The sequence below is a fragment of the Falco rusticolus genome, chromosome 14 (assembly GCF_015220075.1).
Source record: "Falco rusticolus isolate bFalRus1 chromosome 14, bFalRus1.pri, whole genome shotgun sequence".
NCBI classification, from domain to species: domain Eukaryota; kingdom Metazoa; phylum Chordata; class Aves; order Falconiformes; family Falconidae; genus Falco; species Falco rusticolus.
The window spans coordinates 13685992-13711005 of record NC_051200.1 but is presented as its reverse complement, the minus strand read 5'-3'; the positions used below and the strand labels follow the sequence as shown (position 1 = coordinate 13711005).

At 42.3% G+C, this 25014-nt stretch overlaps 1 protein-coding gene across 3 annotated transcripts in view; it reads right to left on the bottom strand.

Annotated features, from left to right (window-relative positions):
* HTR2C (5-hydroxytryptamine receptor 2C) overlaps positions 1–25014 on the bottom strand; it is a 119482-nt gene that overhangs the window by 36483 nt on the left and 57985 nt on the right. For 2 of the 3 annotated variants that reach the window (XR_005107407.1, XM_037407701.1), the window contains exon 4: positions 4722–4922. The exons of the other annotated variant lie outside the window; for it this stretch is intronic. Coding sequence is in view for 1 of the 2 variants with exons in the window: in XM_037407701.1 (XP_037263598.1) it covers positions 4722–4922 (201 nt within the window). In the remaining variant the exon portion in view is untranslated. The remainder of the gene's footprint in view (positions 1–4721; positions 4923–25014) is intronic. 3 annotated transcript variants of the gene reach the window in all.

The following is a 25014-nucleotide window of genomic DNA, read 5'->3' as shown; positions in this document are numbered from 1 at the left end:
TGCTAACCAGGGCCTGAAGCCTGCAAAGAAATTCATGTGTGGTCCTATCCCAAAGTACAGTCTCTCAGGAGCAACTACTGCCCAGCACTGAACAGAGGGTGCTCAGGAGCAATCCTGTCTCATCAGCAAGCGTGCCATGGGAAAAAACAAACGCCTTGCTGAGAAAGTCCCTGATCCCAGAGACACACCTATGGGCAGAAATGCAAACAAAACCCCTAAACATGCTTTAAAACCATGACCTAAGACCTAAACATGCTTTAAAACCATGACCTAAGAGAGGCTACATGAACTACTCCAGTCTCCCTTTACCTCCATGTACAACCTGCTTTTAGCCTGTAAGAACACTACAGTTCCTTTTAGTATCAGCGGTGCCACTCCAAGCATGTTCCTCAAACTGAGTATCATTTCCCACTGGGATTATCCCCAGGGAGGGAGGGGAAGGCTTAACTGATACCTGGAGTCTCTCTAAGGACACCTTAGGGCAGCTTGAATGCACAGGGCTGCTCAGCCTGTGTGAGAGAGGAACACTCAGGGCAGAAGCAAAAAGCTGTCAGACATAACGTCACTTCATCCGAGATGAGCATTTACTGATCCTTACAGCACACGCCTTTCATACGTCTATAAACAGATCTCCTCAGTAAAACAATGAAATAGTATGAAAGTTAAATGGGGATCAAAATTTCCTTTTTAAAGTTGAAAGGTTTGTTATATACACAACCCTCAGATATCTACCTGAAATCAAAATTATAATATCATTAGTGAGTCAGAGAGAGAATGAAAAGAAAAAAGTCCAATTTTAACACAGCACGTGTCATGGTATTACCATAATTCAGCAGTGCATTTCCTTTTTTCGTTAATTATTTTGTTTTCAAACAAACAAACAGAAGATGTGGGATCTGCTTATGACACTCATACAAAGAGCAGAATTTAAAGGATGCCCTTATTTCCATCACTTATCAAGTAAATTGAATTTACACTGCTACTAAGGTTGTAAAACTGTGAGCTGGGAAACTGGTAGCATGTGTAATTTTGGTGCTCTCTAGTAAATGACCAAACCTTGACCTTTCTGGGAAACAGAGGAAACCCCCTTCTGTGTTAGCAAGCACACAGCTGGGCCACAAGGAGCTTCAGAATTAAAGTGTTTTGCTTATTTTCATATCAGAAGCAACGCGTGTGCACCCTTCCACGTCACTGAAGTTCTTTCATTCACACTTCCAAAGTGGTATTTCTTTTATATCAATATTATGCCGTTAACACTTTCTCCTGTATTATATTGTGTCCATTTAGAGTTTAACTAGCTCTTCATCACCCCTGCCGAGAGCTGCGTGGGGATCTCCTCTCTTGGCCAGGGTGGCCCAAGGCCACCTTCCTCAGAGCAGGACACAGGGAGCCTGATGAGATTGAAACTACAAAATCCGAAGTATTGAAACAACATCAAGATTCTGCCAGCAAACTTCTATCTATAATTTATTTTCAATTATGTGGATATTTCTGTTGCCTACATTTCTATTTCCAGCCTCAGCACAGTGCTATCTATCACAAAACTCATTTTTACAAGCCCAGCACTTCACAGCATCCACTTTTTCTCTAACCGAACATGGAAAGTCTTGCTCAGGTTACATTTCCTAAAGCACAGGACAACTGGCTGTGATGTACTTTAATCTGGAACAACGAGGACTTTGGAAAAAGACCCATTTATAAAGCAATTGTCAACAGACAGGAGGACTCTGTTATGTTCCCCTGCTTAGAAACCTAATCATAGGTTTAGGCTTGTGCAACCTGCCAAATTCATAGCTCAATGAGCAAAGAACTTCTATTATATTTTGCTGTCGGCATTAACATTTCAGGAAAATGGAATGCAAAAGCTACTAAATTAAGATAAATTACATGCTTTTTACTTCCTATTTTAAATTCTGGTTCAGGAACTGAATTCAAGATTCTTTACATGGGATGCATTTGAAAGTTTCTTCAGTCCAACCGAAGCAGGATTTGGGGAATGCAAACTGTCCAGCCTGCGCTTAAGTGCTGCTTTGAATTTGATACTTAATCACGTACAGAAAAGCACAAATTCTTTTGTGATACTTCATAATGAAGAGAGGATGAATGTATTTAACCTATTTTATCCTCTTGAAAATTGCATGGGATTTCATCAGGCCTTTCCAAGTGACAAATAGGTAAGAGCTGGAAGACAGCAACAATACACTTCGGGTGAGTTCTTTTCTTTCATTCCATGTTCAGTTTATTCCTGTGTCTGTCGCATTTCTAAATTCATTTGTAAAGTAAAAACAGTTATGCTCGAATAAACTAGATATATACCAAGAGTATTTTTCTTTCTCCGTTTAATGCAAACTTCTGGAGAAAGCCCACATAAATGGGTAAGACCTATCACATGCACTGGGAGGGTGGAAATCCAACAGCATTTCAGTGCCCTGAACAGACTTTCAGGGGAGTAACGATTCTGCCTGTATCTTCAAAAAAAAAAAAAAAAGGGACGCAAGGAAAGTCTCCCCTGGGCCAGCTGTACCTGCATCAAAGAGAATGAAAAAAACATAAACAAAGCTACGCTGCCAGCAAAGGAGGGCATGCAGGTACAGCTGTAACGCCTCTCCCTTCCCAGCCTGGGGAGGGAAGCGCTACCCAAGAGCAGTCCCCCAGAGCACTGTGCACTGCAGACAAGAGCCACTGCTCACAGTTCTTCCTAAAGACTTTGGGATGCTGGGAAATAAGTGCAGCATCCGTTGCCTTATTGAGGGCTGACGAGCCATGTGCCTCCTAAAGAAATGTGCCATTCCATTTCCTTTCCAAGCTATTTCTTTTAGTGTTTGTTATTTCATCTGTTTCACATCCTATTATAAATGCAGACTTGTTAAACATCACCCAAGAAAGCTGAGCAGGAGACGAAGTCTTTGCACTCTACAGCAGCAGAAAGTCACCTTGCCTATCCTGGTTCAGGTACTTTTGCCCCTGGGGGACAGTAGAGCCCACAATGCTCCTATTTTCCATCGTCCTGGGCCTATTCCTCACCCAGTAACTCTGGGAAGAGGCAGGTCTATGGCTGTCTTTACATCTGTTTGGTCAAGCCCTAGATTTGCTTACCAGTCTGCTTACTTGGCGAACCATGCACGAAGTGGTCTTTGCCATACTTTATAACTTGTACCCACAGTGCAAATCAGAATTTAGCACTCAAGGTGCTTGTGCAGGCAGCCACCCTCAGCACTAGCCAAAATTGTATGGGATGTGTAAAGATATGCTTCAACATGTAAGGCAGCACAGGCAAAAATCTGCAAGTTAGCTGCAGAAATGGAAGCAGAACAGTCTTATTGTCCAGGTTTTGCAATGTGCTGCTTAATGCCACTGACAGATTGATGTCTCTCTGCTAGCGGGGGGCACCTGCTGCTCCCTCTGCATTACAGTGCAACACAGGGCACAGGTTCTGCGCTGACTCTGCGCTGCCCATGCAAAGCAAGCCCAAGTCTCCTGCACGTGAAGTTGTATGCACGTGACTGCTTATGCACTGCATTCAGCTGCTTTCTTTCCTACGCCAAACAGGCAGCACAGACAGTTTAAAATAATATTTTTTTAAAAAAAATCTTAAAACTTAAATTAAACCAAATACAATTTCTTTGTAGTTTGTATAACCTAGAGGAACTGTAGCAGTCCTGTGGCACATGAAGATTTTTTCTAACAGGTATTGTTAAATTCAAGAGGAGTGAAGGTATATTTCCTCTATGTTCTTGCTTTTTTCCAAAGCCTTTTTCCATGACAAGCTTCTTAAAAAGTGGCCCTGGCTGCAACCCCAGTATCATATTCCACCCAAAACCCAAGAGAAATTCAAGCACCTGAAACATGTTTTTCCTTGCAGCACAGCACTGAAAGTGACAACCACTTTATAAATGAAAGTTAAATGTCAAATCTTTGTAGGACTGCATTTTGAGGAAAAAAGGCAATATAGCAGAGGAAAGTGGTCATACAATTCTTCTGACCCTGCCTCAAATGTCTCTTTCATAAAGCACATTGAAAGGATGCCCCAAGAAATGTTTTTATACACGTAATTCCTCACATTACAGAGTCATCTTGCTATCATTTTGCCTTTTCTTCCTTATTTTATGTTGCTTTATTTATGGCTTTTTATCAACATGATACAAGAGTGTCTTCTTTTATGTCTACTCCTCATGTACTATAACTTCAAACTTGCTAGCTCAGGACTAGCAGCAACCCAGCTGTGGCAGAATATAATACAGGCTATAAAGCCTGCCCAAGAGCAGTGAATACCTCGCTGTCAGCCTGCCTTCAGTTCTCCACTGCTTCACTTAAACCGCTACCAGAATGTGAGTTTAACTGCAGCAGCTGCAGTGTAGACATGTCATTTGTACTGGCTGGGTTTTCCTTCCAGAGTCTTTGCTGGTGCTATTTTCTGCTTTGTTTACACAGCAGTTTGATAGCACCATTTGTCTGTGTCACCATCGTTATCGGCATATTGATACGTACACAGCAGCAATGCTTCAGCATCGAAAGTGGTGGTATTCTGAAAAATGACTACTTATTTTGGTCACTGACCAACTGCAATGAAAGACTTCTATTTCCCAGTAATCATTTATCATATTCAAGGCATGCAGGACAGGTAAATTAATTTGAGTATCCTCTTAAAAATCCTAAATGAAAATTGGAGTAACACTATTATTCATTAAGACACAGTTAAGATCATGAGCCGCATTGCTTACCTATGGATATGGTCCAAACTGCAGCAATTTTCATAATAGCCTTGGTGCGGGAATTGAAGCGGCTGTGCTCAATGGGATTGCGTATTGCTACATACCGATCAAGAGAGATGGCACAGAGATGCATAATAGATGCAGTTGAAAAGAGCACATCTAGGGAAATCCATATAGGGCACAACTGTTTAGGCAAAGGCCAAGCATAATCTGAAACATAGAGAGAAAAGAAATGAAAGGAGAAAAAAAGAAAAGGAAGTAATTTGGGAAGCTAGGCCATCATTTCTGAGAAACCGTTGGGATTTTTAACTCTGCGATACCAGTAAAGGACACATGCACGAGGAATGGACAAAGAAACCTCTTGTGGGGCCTCTCTCCAGGCAGTCCCCAGCTCCAGACACTCCATAAACCTCTACCAGTTCCCACACATCTGTTTTTCATGACCAGTAGCTAAAGGCAAAGGAACATTAATTTGGCAGCTTCTCCAAGTGACCATTCTAGCTCTGCTCCTCTCTCTTAACCTTTCCCCCACATCGTTACACAATCTAACATTACATTCATTCATAATTGCCTCATCACATTCTTTTCATGGAGTGCATAGCCCTACGTGGCTTTAACGTCACTCGGGCCCTTTCTAAAGCTCACTTGATATGTACCTCTCAGTTTCTGCCTGCTGAGGGGAAAGGCAGCAGACAGTTTTTCTACAGAGTCTAACAACCAGCTAAATGACACTTCACCTTAAATATTCTCCCCAGGCAGTGCGCCTCAGTAACAGAGGAATACTCCCTTCCTGACAGAGCAGCTGGGATTGAGCTGCTGAAATTTTAAAACTGTTGTGAAGGTAGATAGGGCTGAGTATCATTCTTTACCGAAACAAGTGTGCCAGCAAGCCGAACAGACTAGATGGCTACATTTGACAGCAGCTGGCACACCGCTAATTTGGGTGCCTGCATTTATTCATCAGTTTACTCAGTGCTGAAGTACAGCTTAAGAATAAAAGTGACCCAGAAAAATCCTCAAGGGGCACTGGTATTTAAATTAAAGCTCAGAGAAAATTGATTTGTGAATGATACTCCCATGTTAATGCCCAGAATGGATTGTGTGAGATCAATAACACGTCCTGCCAAGCTCTGGGCTTCTAGCACACTTATCAAAACAAATCTGCAGTATCTATAGCAGCCTAAAGACATGAAAGAATTCATAATAGTTGAATAATGAGATATTCTTGTGTCTTCATTCAGAACATGGATATCTAAAGCAATCTTGACGTTTACCCCAAGGATCAGAAACATCACTCTGCAGAATCAATGTTATATTAAGAACGCTGTAGCTCCATTCTACTGATCTCGAATGGAAAGGAAGAAACGTTAGTCTCAGAAAGCATATTTTGAAACAAATTACCCAGCCAAGAGATACTCAGGATACCTTACATGCAGAAACCCAAGATGAACTGAACCAAAGTAAATTATTACGAATTGTCCCAGAGAAGCTCAGGAACGCTTCACAAAGAGCACGGCAGAACGGATGGACACATCAGCTCATTTTACCAGCAGGAAAACCACAGAAGTGCTAAGTAACTCCAGAAACCCACACAACAAGACCTCAGCTCTGAGGAGGTAAGCCATTTATTTCAGCAAGTTCCGCCACCCCTTCTAGATGGACTGTAAGTGGACTGAAATCCAAAGCAGCAAGTATTTAACCAAAGGGAACCAAGTAAAGCACTTTGTGGCTAGAGCATCTTTAAAAGGCACCTCTGCTGTACAAATGAATCAAACTTGGTTAATTCATGACTCAGCCCCTTTATGAAGCTATGATCAAATTCTGCACCTCCTGCTCTCATTCACACTTTGCAATTGCTTAGGACATCATCGCCATCAAGTTGCAAGTTAGCTCAGAGCTTCAGCTAAGCACACCTCTGATTTTCTGGGTCTTTAATGATGCCTCAGCGAATGCTCCAGGGAAGAACAAGTCTGATCTCCTTCAAGTGGTTCCTGTGCTCCCTGTACAGCCCCAGGCTTTTGCTGCCAGCCCGAGCTAAAACACATTCAGTCACGCTTTATCCCTCGCTACTTCTCCCCCTGAGCTGCTAGAGCCAGCTTTCTGAGGCAGGCTGAAATGAGCTATGAGCACAAGATGTGGAGAAAAGCACCAGAGAGTGTGCCCTGATGGATGAAATCTGTGAATGTGTGTGAGGCGGTCATGACTGTGCAGCAGCCTCTACCCAGGGGGTGGGGGTGGCTGCTCCCCCCATCAGGCAGACTGCCGGGAAACCTCTGGTGTCTCCAGCAAGGAACGCCAGAGCTCCAGGCTCCCTGTGTGTGGGAGCATCTCCAATTTGATCTGTGGCGCTGCAGTGGGTACAGTCTGATTCTTGACATTTGCTAGACCTGGAAGAGGTTTCTACAGCAACCAACTTTTCAGCATTATTGAATGATGAATAGCCTCTCCTGCTTCGTCCTTCGAGCTATCCGAACACTTTCCATGACTGATTCATCCTGGAACAACTTCTGCTATTGATGTGAACTAGGCAACAAGCATTACAACCAAAAATTTAGCAGCAGCAAAAGTGACAGCAAACATTCATACCATGGTGCGAGGGTAGTCGGTGTTGCCTGCTGTCAGCCCTGGCACTGCAGGAACCACAGCCACCAACAGGTGAAAGTAACGCTGCCCAGAATTACTGCCCAGGCAAACAGTCAGGATGTCTTTGAAGATAAAGGCGAGATGAAAACCCTCCTAATGCCTAATCCTTTTAGTCTTTACTGTCCCAAGGCACTATTACGCTTCTAGCTGAAAAAGCAGTTATATAAGGAGACATTTTACTTTCTCAGGAAGTTTCTTAAAATGATCTGCAATAATAAAATGTCACTCTGGAAATTTGTAGAATGGCAGCTCGTAACGCATGACTACACCTTGATAGGAAGGGCATAATATATATCCTATCTCGAAATGCAATTACTTTTAAGTAAGCATGGTGTGTGCATTTGAAAAACACCCACACAGCCTACAAAGCCAGTAATTTGTAAAAAAGAAAAAAGTTTATTCAAATTCTGTTTCGAATAAATGTACAAAACATAGGAAATGTGCCCTGTGACTGCAGCAAGATGCAAACAAAGATTGAAAAAACAATTCTGTTAACAATGTTATACCTCTAACAAAATGTTATACCTCTAACAAAATCTTATTCTCCTGAAGACTCTATCTGCAGAAGGCAACATTTCTCTAATTTACCCTATTTTCTCCCATTTCATACAGAAAGAATAGCAATTATCATATATTTAGAAGCACAGATAACTGAGGGAAATTAATTCTTGGACCCCAGCACTTCCATGCTTTAGTAATGGTATTTCCAATGGAAAGAATGAATCTCGGTGCAAATTTGACTTCAGAAAGAATGAAACAGTACTAAACACCTGGGTAAGCAAAACCAGGTTCTTTGTAAGAAACTCTACTTCTTGTACCTTGAATTAATCTGTGCCCTTAAAATCATTCATATATTTAATGCACTGGCTGGTATATCAGATAGGAGAGTGCTGAAGGGAATTAGATTAATCCTGCAGGTCAGAACCAAAGGTGATATTTCTTTACCCGGCATGTGACCAACCTACAGATTATTTTGCCTTCAGACATTTTGTGGATGCTAGAAGTTTACATTGGACAAATTCATAGAGAAAAGCATATAGAAGACTACTGCAATGATATTGCTTTTAGATCAGTGTTAGCTTCTGGCTCTGATCAAGATAAAAACACCACGTATGAAATCCTGGAAGGAAACTTCTGCAGAATGCCTGTGTATATCGCTTCAGCCTCCAATGCTGAATAGCAGCTCATGGAACATGTGATGCTGTCATTCTTTATGGGAAACAAGGGACAAACACACATTTAACCAGGAGTCATGGCCCATAGGTGGGAATTCATCTCCTGCAGCGGGATGAAAAAGCAAACCACAGTTCCTCTGTGTCATTGAACAGCTGAGATGGGTACAAACTGTTGGCAGCAAAACACAGAAACTCAAAAGCATTTTGGCAAAGTCACAGACCATCTCTGTGTGTAGCTAATTTGCTGTCGGATAAGAGTTCCCTTAAATTTTTTGTATTTTCCATCAGGAAAGATGGCAACAATGAAATTTAATCACTTCTGTAAGAGGTTTTATGCGTATGGGTACGAAGTGTTGTACAACATTGTTGTTATGGTCATTGCACTGTTCACTGCACAAGAGTCAAAATTACCAGCCACTGCAGCAGGAGGTGACAGAATAATCCAAACCACAGCAAATGGAAGGGAAATTAATCATGTTGAATGGTAAAACAGAATTACTCCAGATTGTAGATTACTCAGATTGGCTGAACTGAAAAAAAACCAGAAGTGTTAGAACCTGCGGCTGAAAAAAACCTGTGGGACTTCGGAACAGACAGAGGCTGATACAAACCCCCTTCCTTCTCTGCACAGCCTCAAACAAAGTCTTGTGAGCCTTACCCAGCCCTTTGTGCCAAGCTGGAGTAGACAGGAGTTGTGTGTACACATATCTACAAACACACCCCATGCAACAAATGAACCGGCTAACTATATTTGAATTTTTAAAAATTACTATTGCTTGAACAATATTTACTACTTTTATAGCACAATCTACCCCAGGATACCTCCTGGAAATATGCATTGTAACACTTGGGATAAACCTGGAATAATAGTGACAAAATACCTGTTTATACCCCAATAAAGTGAAGAGTTATGTGAAATCCATCCCTGTAGGTTCAGAAATTTTTCATGGCAAACTCATAGTAAAATGCAGCAATCATTTCTTTTCCAACTATGAACAGGAATCTGAAAAAGGCTTCAGAACGCACTTGTGTTTAGCCAGTGCTTTATATCTGTCAGGGTGGATGAAATGATAAAACCCACCCTTCAAAACTACACAGGAAGAATAAGGTTATATTTTGTATTTTAGGCTCATGGTGACATTTTATATCAGTATATATACATACCTGCACACACATATTTATAATGTATATACACATATGCATATATATAGAAAAAAACCACAGAACTAAGACATGCAGAATAAGAACTAGAGATGCTTATCTGTTCAAATACAGCCTCTTCTAACGCTGCCCATTGGCTTGGCCAAAAACTAAAATACGTGTAATATTTCTCCTTTTGGTGTTCCAATATTTATTGTATTTATGTTTCGCTTTAACTACTGGTAGGCCTTGAAGAAATTGAACTAAAAATGGTAGGAAATCACTATTTGAATTAATCTTAATCCCAGTACAAAGCACAACTTCTCAGCTGTTAACATGGCAACGCAGAACGTGCTTGAAGAACCTCCTGAACACCCTCTAGCTGCCACGGATCTGTCCCAGGCTGCACACTGATCGCCTGCTCTGTCTAGTGCTCTGACTCTCAGAAAAGCCAGTGACAAAAATGCAGGAGATGCCTCACCTAATCCCTGAGAAATGAGGGTACGGCCTCTCAAATCGAGGAGAGTGCAACGCTCGGTAACAGCGCTCACTGTTCCCTTGCTGTAACTCAGAGCAGCACGCGGACAAGGGGAAACAGCAGCCCAGGAGATGTACCCAAAAGCTGCTGCTCTCGGATGGGTTTTGCAGCTTTTGAACAGGGGAATCCATTGTTGAAGGCTGGGCAAAAAGCCTACCTTTGCCCACCACTGAAAGTCTTTTTACCCCCATTGCACCAACTACGTATTGCAGCCAAAGCGTTTTATACTAACCAGACTTCCCAGTATTCACTTTAAAGTTTCACAGCTGCAACAGGCTTTGCAAAAATAGAAAACAATTACATACAGTTTTAACATTACTGCATTACATTATTCCCAAAGGAATGAAAGAATTTAAATTATTCTCTTCTCTCTCTCTTATCTAGGAAGTAAAGTATTTCTTAGGCAGAAATACCACATCAGTAAGTGTAAAGCTATGTTATCTCTTTTTTGCTAATTTATTTCCTTCAGATTTACATAGACAAATGACTCAAAGACATCCGTATCACCCTGAGAGTCACACAACCAAGAGTGCTGAAAATCTCCATCATGCCTGAGAAGTACAGAACGTCTTCTTTGACCCCCCCCCAGTCCTCAGTGAGTACCAGCACGTCCACAGAAGGGATCACACGCATGCACCCAAGCTTCCTGGCTAGAGGAACAGCTGGTCTCAAAGGCAGCACTACCAATGCTTCTGATTTTATCATCAATAGAGTGAAATTCAACGTTTTTCTGACATATTGAACTCCTGGGCACTGGGTTACATGAGAAATTGAGTTTACCTTTAAGTTTCTAGCCTACATTTTTCTAAAGGAAAAAAAAAGGCTATCCTAAAGCTATCTGGATCCCTTAAATAGCACATATTCTAGCACAGCCAAGCACAGGGACATAATCTACACATAAAGAATGAAGATGCCATTTAGGAGAAGGACTGTATTCTTGGATGCTGCAAGTCCAAAAAGGCTTGAGGGTCCCAACAGATGTTCAGAAGAGGATGGGCTCTCCAGTGATACAATGGCTAAGAGGGTGAAAGAAACCACCAAGAAGGGTGACACTGTGCTCAGAGGCGGTGTTGGTGACACTACTGCTGGCACCCTGCACTTGACTTGAAACTCTGTGCCTAGAAGATGCTATTTTGCCATAGTGCAATACCACACAAAGGATTTACTTTAGTCTATGCCACTGATCATACCAAAACTGGGCTGTGCCCACCATTCCTGAGCTTCGGTTTTCCTCTGAGCTATTTGTTTGCAACCTTGTGGAGCTGTCAGCATGGCACAAGTGGCCCTGGGACAGGGAGCAGCAGGCACTGGGCACAGAACAGTGTGCTCTCCTTCAGACGCCCCCCTCCCCCCCCATCAATGGAAACCCTGGCCGAGCTGGATGTGCCTCCAAGGGTCATTTGGTTCTTGCCTCACAACTTAGAGCAATTAACCGATGTGACTGTGACTGTATTTTATTGCAAATTAAACAATTGCACCCATTATGCTGTTTTGAGAATGTTAAATAACCGTGTTAGCTCTTGCTTTCTATCCAGCATGGCAATGACTTGCAGTCTTGACAGGACTTGTAAGAAAGAAGCAAATTTAAAGCCAGAATGGATGTAATTATCTGATCTAGGGAAAGGTTGCTTGAATATCATTTAAGAAATATTCTAAATACAAGGAGCCAGCTTTATCACATACTATATTTAAAACAACCCTGCTAATAAAATGGGATGTTTGCTAAGAAGAAAACGTAGAGTGCTGTTGCCATCCCAAAGGCAACATCTCTTCTCTTAGGGAAACGGCAAATTATTCTGGTGCAGTCTGTCATTCCAGGAATCCATGTGTTAGGTTCATCTTCTAATCTATTGGCAGAAACTAAACCTAAGTTTGAAGCCAGAGGAAAAATTTCTAGGCTCAATAATGTTTCTTGCTCGCAGTTTAAGCATCTGTAGCTGCATCTGGAATTTTTACATTGAGTGATAAGGACAGTTAACAGGGCAATGGTACAATTAATTGAATTCTATTACCAACTTCATATAAAGGGTTCCTTATAGCATTTTAACTCCAAGAGAGATATGATCTCTTCACTCCATTCTGAGATATAAGTTCTTCAGAATACTTTATCTAAATGACAACACAGTCTAATAAAATATTCACACCAGTAAACATTTTATTTTTACTGATATTCTGTATGTCAGCACAGCGGCAGGACAGTGGCCTCTCCCTTCATTGCCTTCATGCAGGTTATGGATCAGCTTTCACTCGTTATTTAAACAAATAATAAAGCAACAGTTGAACCAACGCCACTCTGGAAAATAGACTCACAAGCAAATGCAAACCACAAATGAGTACCTTCTAAATGTAAAAATATAAATATTTTCCAAAAAACTGTTTCATAACAAAGTGCACAAACATGTGACAAGAACAGGTGGTTTTCCCCAGTTTTGATGAAATTGAAAAAGATCCATTATCGCAAGGAATAGCTGCCAAAACATACAGATCATTTGAGGAAAATAAAATTTAGAACTGAAAATGATGTGGCATTATTCACATTACAGCTGGCTGCTGAGCAGTTACCTGAGTTGGAACAAAGAAGCCATCCGCTCAAACCCAGAGTTTCTAATATCGAATAAAATTAAGACCATGACTCAACCTTAGGGCTGGCTCTGGGGCTAGTGAAAGCACAGAAAACCATGTGGAGGGGACTTTTTTAGGTCTTTGGTTTGATTTCAGCATAACCCAGTGGCTATTCAGATGTCCGTGCCATCCTGACAGCTGCCTGGAACCTACCTGGGATTAATCCTCCTCCTCAGCTTGGGGTCCCTCTTGGCAAGGCAGCTTAACAAGCTGGCCTTCAAATCCTGATAAAATGTCTGATTTCAGAAAGAGTCATAAGAAAAATTTCAGTCATTTGAAGTAAAGGCTTCCGTATTCAGAGAGCATAGGTCTGCCATCTTTAACTTATTGAAGATTCCAGGAATTACTAAATATTCCAGGAAGACAGAGAATTTAATAAGAATTGATGTACTTAATCTAAACCAACTTCTGCACATCACTAGCATTAACTTTGAATATACAGATGCAGATGCTTTTGTTATCTGGAATACCCTGCACACTCGGTCAGTATTTTTCCCCCCTATGTGGGGGAAGTAAAGACTTGTACTTTGGGATATAAAGCATAATGTGAAGCTGAAACAAGATCTGCAGTTTGAAACGTGGCAGTGATTTTGCCTCCCACTTGCCTGCAGGCTGCTGGATGCGAGCAGGGCACGACCATCACTTCAGCCCTTGTTCAGCACAGCACTGTGCTGGTACTGGTCTAATGCCAACAGAAAGTGAAACCTTGAGTGCTTTGATAAATTTAGGGATATCAAAGTAGTTCAGTGAGTCAGCTTTCCTTCTTACTGTACAGTGCACCTTCCTCAACAGCAGGAAAGCTATTAGGGACCATAGGTTAATTGTCTGGCTGAACTTCACGCCACTGTGAGTCACACTTTGCTTGTCTGATGAGGTTAGAAGCCAGTACAAGCAGTTGGTAAGACATAATGGCAAGAAATCACTTCAAGCAAGGGACATAAGTCATATTTTTGGTCATGCTCACAGATGTTTATTTCTACTTCTGATATTTCTCAGAGCAGAGGACTTGAAAAACACATTCCCTGTTTAGCTTCCTCCAAGCTGATGGGTATGTGATTCTCTGCAATTATCCAGGTAGAAATGTCAGCATGAGAATGCTCCACAGAAGCCACTATAAAAAGCAATTATTTGGAGGTCACCAAGAAGCCTGGAAATTCTGCTCCGTATCCTTGAGTGCCATCTACTGTCCTCCTGTCACTCAATATCATAGACGCAAATCTCCTGCTTGCAAAGCGTTTCAGCTACCATGCCCAGGCTGCTTCTGACCAAGAACAGATACATCTTGCATCACAGGAGAAGCATCAGCCTGGAAACTTTCACTGTGGGAGTCTGGAAGGTGATAGAACAGCACCTTCAGTGGCTTTCCCAAGGAAATAATTTGCTGATGAACACTACTACATATGCAGTAACCCCAAGGAAATCTGAACATGTGAGCAAGCGTGACTGTTTTCTTGGAGTTTAATGGCCACCACGTGCCATCCGCATGTGTGCAGCCTGTCCCAATTAAAAGGCAATGCAATGAAGAATCCCTGTCCTTCCCTGAAACAGGAGTGGAACATAACTCATCCAGTATGTAAATAAGATCCAAATATTTAATTAAATAATTCTAATAGCAATCTAGAAAATACATGTGTTGCTAATCAACTCTGTAAGAATAACCTGCTGAACCACGTGAGTGTGCAAACAACCCCCAGGCTGCACCCAGAAGTGTACAGTTATCTCCCAGGATTCATGTGGTGGTACGACCCAGACTTACACTTTGGGAGAATTTTGCTGACAACTTTCTTTTAACTAAGGAATAGGATGTAGAAATGAGATGAAGCAAACAAGTGCAACTAAACTAGACCAGGTTGCTTGAGCTCTTCTTAGATCCTGCACAACAATTGAAAAAATAACATTTCGGTAACCTTTGTCTTCCAGTAATGTTTCAAATTCTGCAGTTTCCTTCCCTCCACAGCCAGACTTAATTACCCACCTGTCCTCAGCTTTTCCCCGTTGTCCCATGATACTTAGACGTTTCCTCATTTTGCCGAACTGTAAGAAGCCAAGACGTTCCTTTCACAGGCCTAGAAAATAATTTTTCACAGCAGGACTCAGTCTGGAAGCTTCAGCAGCAGATAAGCCAGACAGCGTGGTGCCTGCTGGAAAGCCCATTTCTCTGTCAGCAGCACAGGAGGCTTTCCTAGACAGCCCAGACACCTGCAGGACATGGACGCCAGCAGAGAACCCCCAGCGTGACCTGCTCCACTTCTATCACCACAAAAAAGTATGAACTTTAAAGGCTCATGTTTAATTGAACCTCTCTGCGGGGAAGTATGGGTGGAATCACAGTCCGGGGATATCTCTACATTAAGCCTCGGAGAGAAGGCGGCTTGTGGACCTCCCCTTGGCACGTTGCAGTATTTCTCCCTTTCTCACCTGCAGAGGTCTGCAGGCTAACTGCCTTCACTGGGGCGGCCAGGGCTACGGCCGAGAGGGTCAGCTCCTGGCCCTCCCCTAGGATTCCATTCATTCAAGCCTAGCTGGGAACCAACCTCCCACCTGGGTGTGATACTCAAGCGAAGACTGGCTCATCCCAAGCTCCCTCACCACGAACAGGGCAGGTCACCCTGTCACCAGCATCCAAAGCAACCCTGGGAAAGCAGGGGTCTGGGAAGGCTGCACGTGGCCGAAGCTGCACTGTCCCTCTCGAGAAACATGGGGCTTCTGTACCCCACTCACCCCATGCCTGCCTGGCAGAGCTGATACACCCTCAACCAGCCTAATGCAGTGTGATTTTAAACCGGCCCTTTACCCCAAGCAACAGCTTGTAAAACCACATAATACAATGCTAAGGATTTGCGTTGTTGTAAGCATTTTGTACACAACTTGTTACTAAGTAAAACTGCTCACTATTAACAGAGTCTACTAAAAAAGACTAAAAGTTGGAATAAGATTTAATCTTAAATGATGGTGCTTTCATCCTGCAGCATTTACAGCCTATAAGATACCAGATCGTTGTAAAACTGCTGCATGAGGACATGTAAGAGTCATCTCAGCCCAGCTTTTGTTTTTTACAGATCCAAAGATTTAGAAACACCTCAGACTGTGCCAACACATGTACCTTCATCCTCACATCCTGGAATTCAGGTGACATCCCTCAGCCACAAAGAAAACAATCAGGCAGCAACATCAATCCTGCCCGACTTTATGTCACAAATGCTGCAGGTACGCAGTTTTGAACCCTGAGAAGGTCTGTGATGGAAACAGCAAGGCAGGACGAGGTGATCCCGTTTCCCAGAACAATGTTTTGCCATGTGGAACGTGCTCCAGATGGGTAATGTCAGAGGCAAAGTGAAACTTCACATATGACCACCATCTGGGTACTTTTGTACTCCTTTATTTTCGAGTTTTGCAGAAATTGTAGGCCTATTGTAAGTTCCATTAACATGAAGTAGAAGTTTAATTTAATGTGAATAAATGAAGTGTGGGCGTACCGATATATTAGAAAGAATACTATTACCCAGAAAATTATAGTGGTCTCATGAGGTGGAAGAGGAAACTAAAGAAGTGATATTTAGTTATGTTATACCATGGGGTTTTTGATAGACTTGTTTTTGCTTTGTAATCAAATGCAATGTTATTTTATTATCATGGCTCTACTATTATTACAGTGTAATCTTGCACTTGATAACAAATCAAAACCAGTGATAACTATGATAATAAAATAATGTGTTAACATAGTCTAGAAAAAAGTCATAAAATAAGTGTTGCTGTAGATTTAGCAAATGTAAATGAGTAACATGGGTGCTGTAGTAGAACTAGTCACTCCCAAGATACAAGAGATAGTTATCCCAATATGGACTAGAAAAAGCTTGGAAAAATCATTATGGAAAGTAGGTAAAGAAAGATGTAAAGGGTATACTTAAAGGACTTCAACTTGGAAGTCATTTATCCTGTGTTCATGCTTGTCAACACCAACTTGCCCTGTTATATCAAATAACCTTGTTCTCTGTTGTGCATCTTGGATGGAGACAGGTAGCTATATTTTAACAGTAGATTCATGACTTTTGGCTTCTGCTGTGTTAAAACACAACCTCTCTTTCTATTCATTTCAGATCAGCTCATCAGAAGGAATCAACAGAAGCTTAACTGGCAAATTCGAAATTTTACCTAAAACTTCAGAATTTAAATAGCGGAGTGACAAGTAGTTACCATTCAGAGCAAACATGCAGACATAAGGACAGAGCTCTGCTGCCTCCTAAACCCATCCATCAATATTCATAGGTGTCAGATACATGTTTACGGTCTTCTGCATCCTAGTGGGTGCCAAATAGGTATGGTAAAAGCCTGTCATACAATTTCCATATCTCAACAACACCAAGACCTTTTGCTACAGCTGCTGCCTCTGATTGGAGATGCAAACAGGCATTTATAAAAACAAGCAAAACACTCAAAACTTACCTAAAATAAACATCGCCCCCAAAAAATTATACATCAGAAGGTAGAAATGGATTGGTCAGGGTAACAACTGGTCTGTTCCAATAACTCCAGCACAGCTGGAGAAGAGAGCCTGCTGCCAACATGTCAATGGGAATGGAAATCAAACCACCCAAAAAATAAGAGAATCAACAGAATCTTATCAACCGTCCTGCCTTACCCATACCTAAGAGTTGATAAAGGAACTAGGTATTTCATGTTTGTGCATCACTCACTGATTCGTAGTCCTGCACCTTTTTCATCTAGGAACCAAGACAGCATCTTGGAGGAGAGAACCACTCGCTAAACCCACTGCTGTCACTGTGCTTATCAGAGCTCCTGCAGGAAGAGTAAAGTTTTCCAACAACAAGACTTACTGCAACCAGAAAACACAGAAGCAGGAAAAATGGGATGTGTAAGTTGAAACTAATGCACAAAACCAAAATGTTGATATAGCACATATTGGTAATCATAGCCTAGGTTCTGAGACAGGCTCATCACACACAAATTCCCCTTGTCTCATCAGTATCTTTAATGACAATTTCCACAGAAAGGCTAGTGAAGATCCATTCTGTTTCTTTTGTGAGTTGTCCATTCAGAAAGGGGTTGTATTGCATCAGTGAGGCAGCGTGCAAATTAGTGCAAGGCAGAGCAACTGGCATGTGGCCCCTCTTCTATCAATGTAGTTTCCATTTAATTACCATGTAAGCAGATGAATCAAATCATCTTTTTTCCTAGCACGTGCTGATAAAACACAACGCGGGATGCTACGCTTACCATTAGGTCTCAGGGAAGTGAACTAACCTACGAGGGTATTTACACATATTTTAATGAATATTAGACAAATATAGAACCAGAATTTCAAGGGATATGTCATGTGAATTCGAGAGAGGTATTAAAATCATAATTTGCTGAGTAGAATTTAATAATATCAATTCAACAGACAGATGTGAAAGGAAGTAGAAGAAAAATTGAGTTAATTCTGAGTTAATTGACCCAATCCTGGAAACATTCATAATTCAAACTAATGTATTACATTGACATATTTGCCTTACAGCATATCTTAGTGCTTTTCAGAGATTTCACCTTGCTTCTCTGAATTTCTTTCCATTTTGTGCGAAGCAGCTGTCTACATATGTACTGGCCTGCATAAAGGCAACGATTTTTCCATACTTTTGAGCTCAAAGGCTGGGTTGGCCCATTACATCCACCTGTTCTAAAAATGCAGTAGTCTGTTCCCCAGAGTCTTGGCATGTCACCATCACTCAGGTTGAGCCCTTAGGCAAGAAATTACGATGTTGTTGTATTAATCTCATAAATAAAGAGCATTAAGGTTATCCTACTCGGAAAAGAAATCATCTTATTTTCACAAAATGCTGCCCATAACACAATACAGTAAAAGCAACAAATGTGATAGGATGTACACAAATACACCAAACAGCAAAACACTGACGCGAGGCACCTATCTGCATGCAACAACAGACTTCCCGAGTGAATACAGGGCATAATTTCCAAAGAGAACAAGGATCAAAGAGTTCTGCAATTTTATGTTAAGTCAAGACAGAGCACAGATATACAGCTGACCGTCCTTGGAGTCCTTCTGCGTTTCCCCTTAATGTTCCCCAGTATCTGCAGCTGCAGCCAGCATGGGAAAATGAGCCGTATGCTAATCTTTCCATCAGACTACAAGTAGGACCGTCCCTGGAAATTATAACTGCTTGTTGGCAAGTGCTGAGAAACACATGCTACTAACTAGTTCCTCATCCCAGTTTCACTCTGCTAGGGTGAGTGAGAAGAGATAGCAAGTTCTTAGCATGAGATAATATGTTCTAGATACTCGGTATGTGAAAGTGTTGCTAGATTTAGCTGCAGTCACTTTCTAGGAGGGGAAGCAAGGGCTTTTAAGAGTAAGAGAAAACAGAGTAATAACCGGTAAGGGGTGTTCTGGATGGACAGAACAGATGAAGCCATTGAGATGCACTACTTTGTCACAGCTCAGGCCAGCCTGCTGTGGTCTCATCTCTATTTTAAATGCCAGGTCACATGTGAGGTGCTTCTAAACAGAGAATATTTTGTTTCCCACTTTCCTAAGTTAATTTAATGTTTGGGTAAAGATTAAGAGGAGTTGCTGTCCCTTTCCGCTCTGCTGTTCCGTGGAATTTACTATTCCTTTCTCTTCACCGCCCCCGCTTTTCAAATTTTTTGTTTTAAATAAAACAATCACACTGTTTACAAAAATCAATAGAAGCAAATGTCGGTTCACTGAGCAGATGCTGCTTGAGCACCAGGCTTCATGGTGTGGTTGGAGAGGCAGTGCACATTTTAACTGGGTCTTTCTCCAGATGGCAAACAGATTGTGAGAGCCAGGGAGGTCCGAGCTACAGCTGAAGCCAAACTCAGGTAAGTTTTGCAAAGCTGCACCTAGACTGGAACTAAGTCCCTGTAAGAAGCTGTTACAGGGAAATACATATGCACAATGACACAGACTAAAATAAACTAAATTTTGGTGAAATGTCTGCAATTCAGGTTAAATCCTTTCTCTTGATTTTAAAATTGAAGTTTAAGAATAGGGGATTAAACATACCTAAGGAAGTTTCTAGGTGGCCGTGTCTCACATGGCCCCAGCACCCAGAGGTGGTGCTGTTCCTCCTTCCAGATGAGGCTAAATCTGCCTGTCGGAAACACATTAGCTGCCTTCATTTTATTTCTTATCTCAGTGATCCGCCTGGTACCTTTATAAAGCAGCAAATTTATCACTGGAACAGTTTATCATCATAGGGTCTTTCTTTTTATATATAACAATTCTGCATTTCTCATTATCTTGTATCAATTTCTAGTTTGCTACAAAGCATGTAAGTTTATATTTCTTTTCAGCTAAACTCATAAAAGTTAATTACAATGAGGCAATGCACTTACAAAGCTACTACTGGATTAACAGGCTCCTGTCATAAAAAGTAAACAAAGATTCATGCATTTTAAAGCACATTTAGCTTCACTGATCTGGAAGCAAATTGGGCATGAGAAGATTGCACTGACAGCATTAAAACCACTCCTGTATTTAAACTGGCATCAGTACCCCTGTAAAACAGAAATGTAACTATACACACTCCAGGTTTTGGGGGCCTTACACCCCCTGTGAGTCTTGAAACCTGTTGCATCTTTCAAAAATGTTTAGCAAAAGGATGAAATAAAAAATGTAATTAGATCTAAATCTTTATTTGCATCAAATAACAGCATCTAAATGTGTGCCATTCAAAATCATTCTAATGAGTCATACTTGAATATAAAAGATTTATTTTGGATGGGCAGTTCTCAATTACACCAGGCAGGCAAGACATGCCTGTCCAATTTAGTGTCTTAAATATGAAAAATAGCTCCCTGATTGGATGCAGTATACGTGCCGTGTCTAAATTAAAAAACTAAAGGCCATATGTTCAACCAGTGTAAGTGGGAGTTAATCCACTGAAATCATCAAGAATATTTTAACATTTCCCTTCACCTCTCAAGAACCTGGGAGGAGGACAAAGATGCACTCTGCCGGTCTTTTCTGCCACATTCATGGGGGCTGCATCCAAGGAAATATCCTCACTGAGATGTCTGGCTGATATTTTTGCGTGGTTTGTGCTTACCTAGAGCTGCTTCCATGGTGTGTTTTAGGGTGATAACACATATCAGGCTGAGCTGTGGAGCTGGAAGTGGTGCAAAAATCTTGCCTCCACTCAGCCAGCACCCACCAAGGCTTTGTTACAGAAATATTGTATATGGGAGGTTTCTGCTCCCGTTAGCAATTGCTTCTGGCTTTATTTGAGACCACAACCTCAAATGGTTTAGAGATGATGGGCCTAACTGACCCAGTGATGACTTCTTATGCCCGAGTGAAGCTGCGAGATAGAAAATACTGATGACAGGTTCCCCTGGGTAAAACTGCAAAGGGGAAGCAGCCCAGTTCATCAGCTTTTGAAGGAAAGTTGCAAAGCGCATTTGCTTCCTCTGAAGTACAAAGGTACGTAGAGACTCTGCTTTTTTCACACTGCAGTGTTAGGATTTTCTATTTAAAAACATGCTTCTTGCAAGAAAGTTGAGGTTGGCAAAGAGCTGAATTTTTGATTTTGTAATAAGGTGCTCAGAGATTTGTCATGGCTTTCTGCTGCTACACACTGACACATACAGATCCTGGCTTTGACATCCCAACAGCAGGCAGACCTGAAAGGAAACAGGCTCTGGAAGATGTGAGATATGACTGCAGGAGCTCAGTGTCTTACCAATACTTGGTAGCAAACAACAGGACACGGACACAGTGAGTCAGAAAGTCCTCTTTGCCCCTGTATTCCTGTGGGATCAGGCAACTCTCCTTTGAATCTCTTGCAATTTCATTTTCCTATTTGGATCATGTTGCTCAGCAAACTATGATTTCTTTCTCTAAGGTGAATTTGCTTCCTCTGCCTCTATAAAATTTCTAATTTTTTAACCAAACACAATGAAATAAATAAAAAAACCTCAACAGTCCTAGCCAGCCCAGAAGAGAGGAGTTCAATCCTTTTCCAGCAGGAAACACAGAGGAAAAGAGAGGTGTCTTAGTGAGAACCAGCCTCACAAAGCCAATACAAAGGCAATCACAAGAAGCTTTTAATCCCAAACCGTACTAAGCAAGTAAAGGCCAGTTGATGTACACACTCTGCACAGACTGGGAACACATTTCAGTGCTAAGCTGAATGTTTCACACTGCACAACATTAGGTCATCTTACTTGGACAAACACCAGCTCATTTCTCTGACTATATGTACCATAAAGCTTTAACAGGAGAGCCGCTCGTGCTTTGTGTGACGGTGCTGAAATGTAATAAACAGCAATGCCACAAAGGGTGCTGCACTGCAGTGGCAGAATAGATTTCCTTAGACTCAGAGGAGAGTGGCAAAACATCTGGGACCCTTCTAGATGAAGGATGCTGCCACGGTCATGCCAAGAGCTTCAGTCATGACCAGGCTGGAGGGGTGTAAAGAGAATTGGAGGAGGCAGACAAGTGCTTTGGAAAAAGCTCTAGCCTCTTTGAACTTGCTGCCAATGTTCCCAGTGACTTTAGCATGGTCAGCATCTCCCCTGGTGCATTTTGTAGGAAGCCATTCCCTAGATCCACCTGTAAGCACAAGGGGAAAAAATAATTACACTACTTTACCTATCAGCAGCCTGCTGCCACTGATCAAAACAAAGGTGGCAAGAACACATTTAGAAAATAAAATCCAGGGTGTCCTATAGCATTCCCATTTTTAATTTTTCTACATTTGGCAGGGGAGGAAAGGACAGACTTTTCTACTTCATGGCTCACCTTTAATCTCAGAAATATGGATTCACACTTCCATGCAGCATTTTCCAGATCAGCACAACCGATTTTGTTCAGGCCTTTCTGCAAGAGGCTCTATCTGTGAAAACGTCTGTCAAAACCACAGGGCAAACAATGAGTCCCAGCAGCATCCCTCGCTACCTGCGTAAATCAGGGCCACAAGCACACTCACCCGAAAAAGGCCAGAATTCGCTCTCAGCCTGGCAGTGCTGTAACATGCCAAGACAACTGAATGGTGCACACGCAGCTTGCTCACACCTGACACCCACCACTGCCAGGCTGGGATGCTGGCACAGCCCCCCAGCCTGCTCAAGCACACCCTGCTCGAGTGCTTACGCGGGGTCTCCGTGGAGGTATGCCCCTTGACCTCTCCGGAGGAGTGTTGGTTAATTAAATCTAACACAAGCTGATTCAAAGGCTGTGCAATCAATAAATGCTCTGGCAGCCAACAGAAAGTACTCATGCAGCCTTCTCCATGACCAGCCCTCGTGATGGAAGCCACCAGAAACAGAAGCTGTTGAAAGAGTCTGTACTGTGTTCTGTGCTGGCCTGAGCAGCCCCAGCTCCATGGGCAGCAGCAGCATCCCTGGCAGGTCACAGGCTAAAAGCTCCATTAACCCACAGTAGGCAGAGTAGCTGGTCGCTTAACAGCAAGAGGTTAGGAGGAGCAAAACAGCATGTTTACGAATGTGAAATGTTTATTGTTCACTGGTGTTTTCTCCTGAAGCTGACGTATTGACAAGATCCTCTTGTCAATGTTAATGAACACAGGGAGGGTAATAAAGAATACCTCTGCCTACACCGAGAACCAGGCTGAAGTCAGAGCTGGATGATATACAGGCAGCGCAGAGCGAAGAAATAACAAGAAAGAGGCAGGTGGTAAAAAATTAAATAGTAACAGTTCTGCCTCCGTATCTGACAGGAGAAATTGGTCTTCAGAGTCCCATAAATTGATGCTCCACAGTGTGGATTATAGCTGAGCTCAAATTAGTCATAAGGACCTGGCACAAAACTTCCAGGTCCTACCCATAGCTGGTTAGAAAGGTGCCATTCAAACTCTCTCTTCAAGCTGGTGTTGATTTATGCCGGGAAAAATCCCCTTTGCAACAGCAAACCCTTTGCTACATCATCCAGAGCTCAACAGTACGGGAAGCAAGACCTAAGGCAAGGAGTCCTCCGCTCTCCTCCTCAAAGAAAGGCTTGCCACTTGCAAGTGAACCCAAGCAGTTCTGAAGTGATGGGCGAGAAGTTTGTAGGAAACAGCTAATATGTGAGCTACTGTATCCTGGGAGCTCTGGCACAGCTGTCTTCATTGCTGTTGGAGACGTGCTGAGCTCCTGCTTTGAGGGAAGGTGCTTGCTGACCACCAAAACCATCTCCTGTTTCCTGAAGGCTCCAGAGTGCTGCCCAGCTCCCAACACACACCTGCAAATGGCAGACAGGATCCCACAGCTTCATGGCCCTGGAGTGGCTTTTGTTGTTTGAACATGCTGGAGGACAGCATTTGAGATTCTCCACAGCGTTACAGGGTTGGAAATTTGATTTCGTTCAGCATTACAATAAGCGTGAGAACTTTCAAAGATTTTCACAGGGATCAAGTTATGTTAAAAAATACACATTTTTGAGACAAGAGTTCATAGCTTGAAATACAGTCCGATACGCCCAGTGATTATTATGTTACTATGGCTAAGTGTTTAATTCTCGTGCAACAGATCATCATGAAGCTGGCAGAATGGGGACTTGGACTCCCACATGCTGTAAAAATACTTCACCAGCAACGAGAATAATCCCATTCCTCTTCCAGCTTCCCAGGAGAAGCGCTGTAGACATGGATACACTTCTACAGAGCTCCAATAAAAAATGTAATTAGACGAAAGCACCCTGGGTGGTTTTATTTGCCACGACACGCTTGCCTAGCATGCTACGTGTTTCCAGAGCAGTGGCCGGAGAGAGGCCCTTGCTCCCCGCTTTCCTGCAGTGCAAGGCATCAAGTGATGCTCTATGCTCCCACAAGCTACAGCAGAGCAGCTGCAGAAGAGAGGGAGCTACACCGAGTAAAGCGTTCACTTCCAGAGCATGTAATGAAGAATAACAACATTCATTTTCAGAAAGCAAGCGCAGAGCTGTACACCTCGTGGACCGTGACCTTCATATCCGTAACCGGAGTTAATCAAGCCTTGCCAACAGCCCAAGAGGGACACTTGTGCATTCATTATAGCCAGTTATTAACATACAGTTCACTTGTCCTACCTCAGGTGACAGATGGCCGTGCAGGTAAGATGGATATCAAAATATCACGGAGGCCAGGTGATAGTTACAGTTGGTTGCACCTATGCATGGTTGCTCCACAATACTTGCTCTGACTTTGGCCCCTACACGTGGCACACA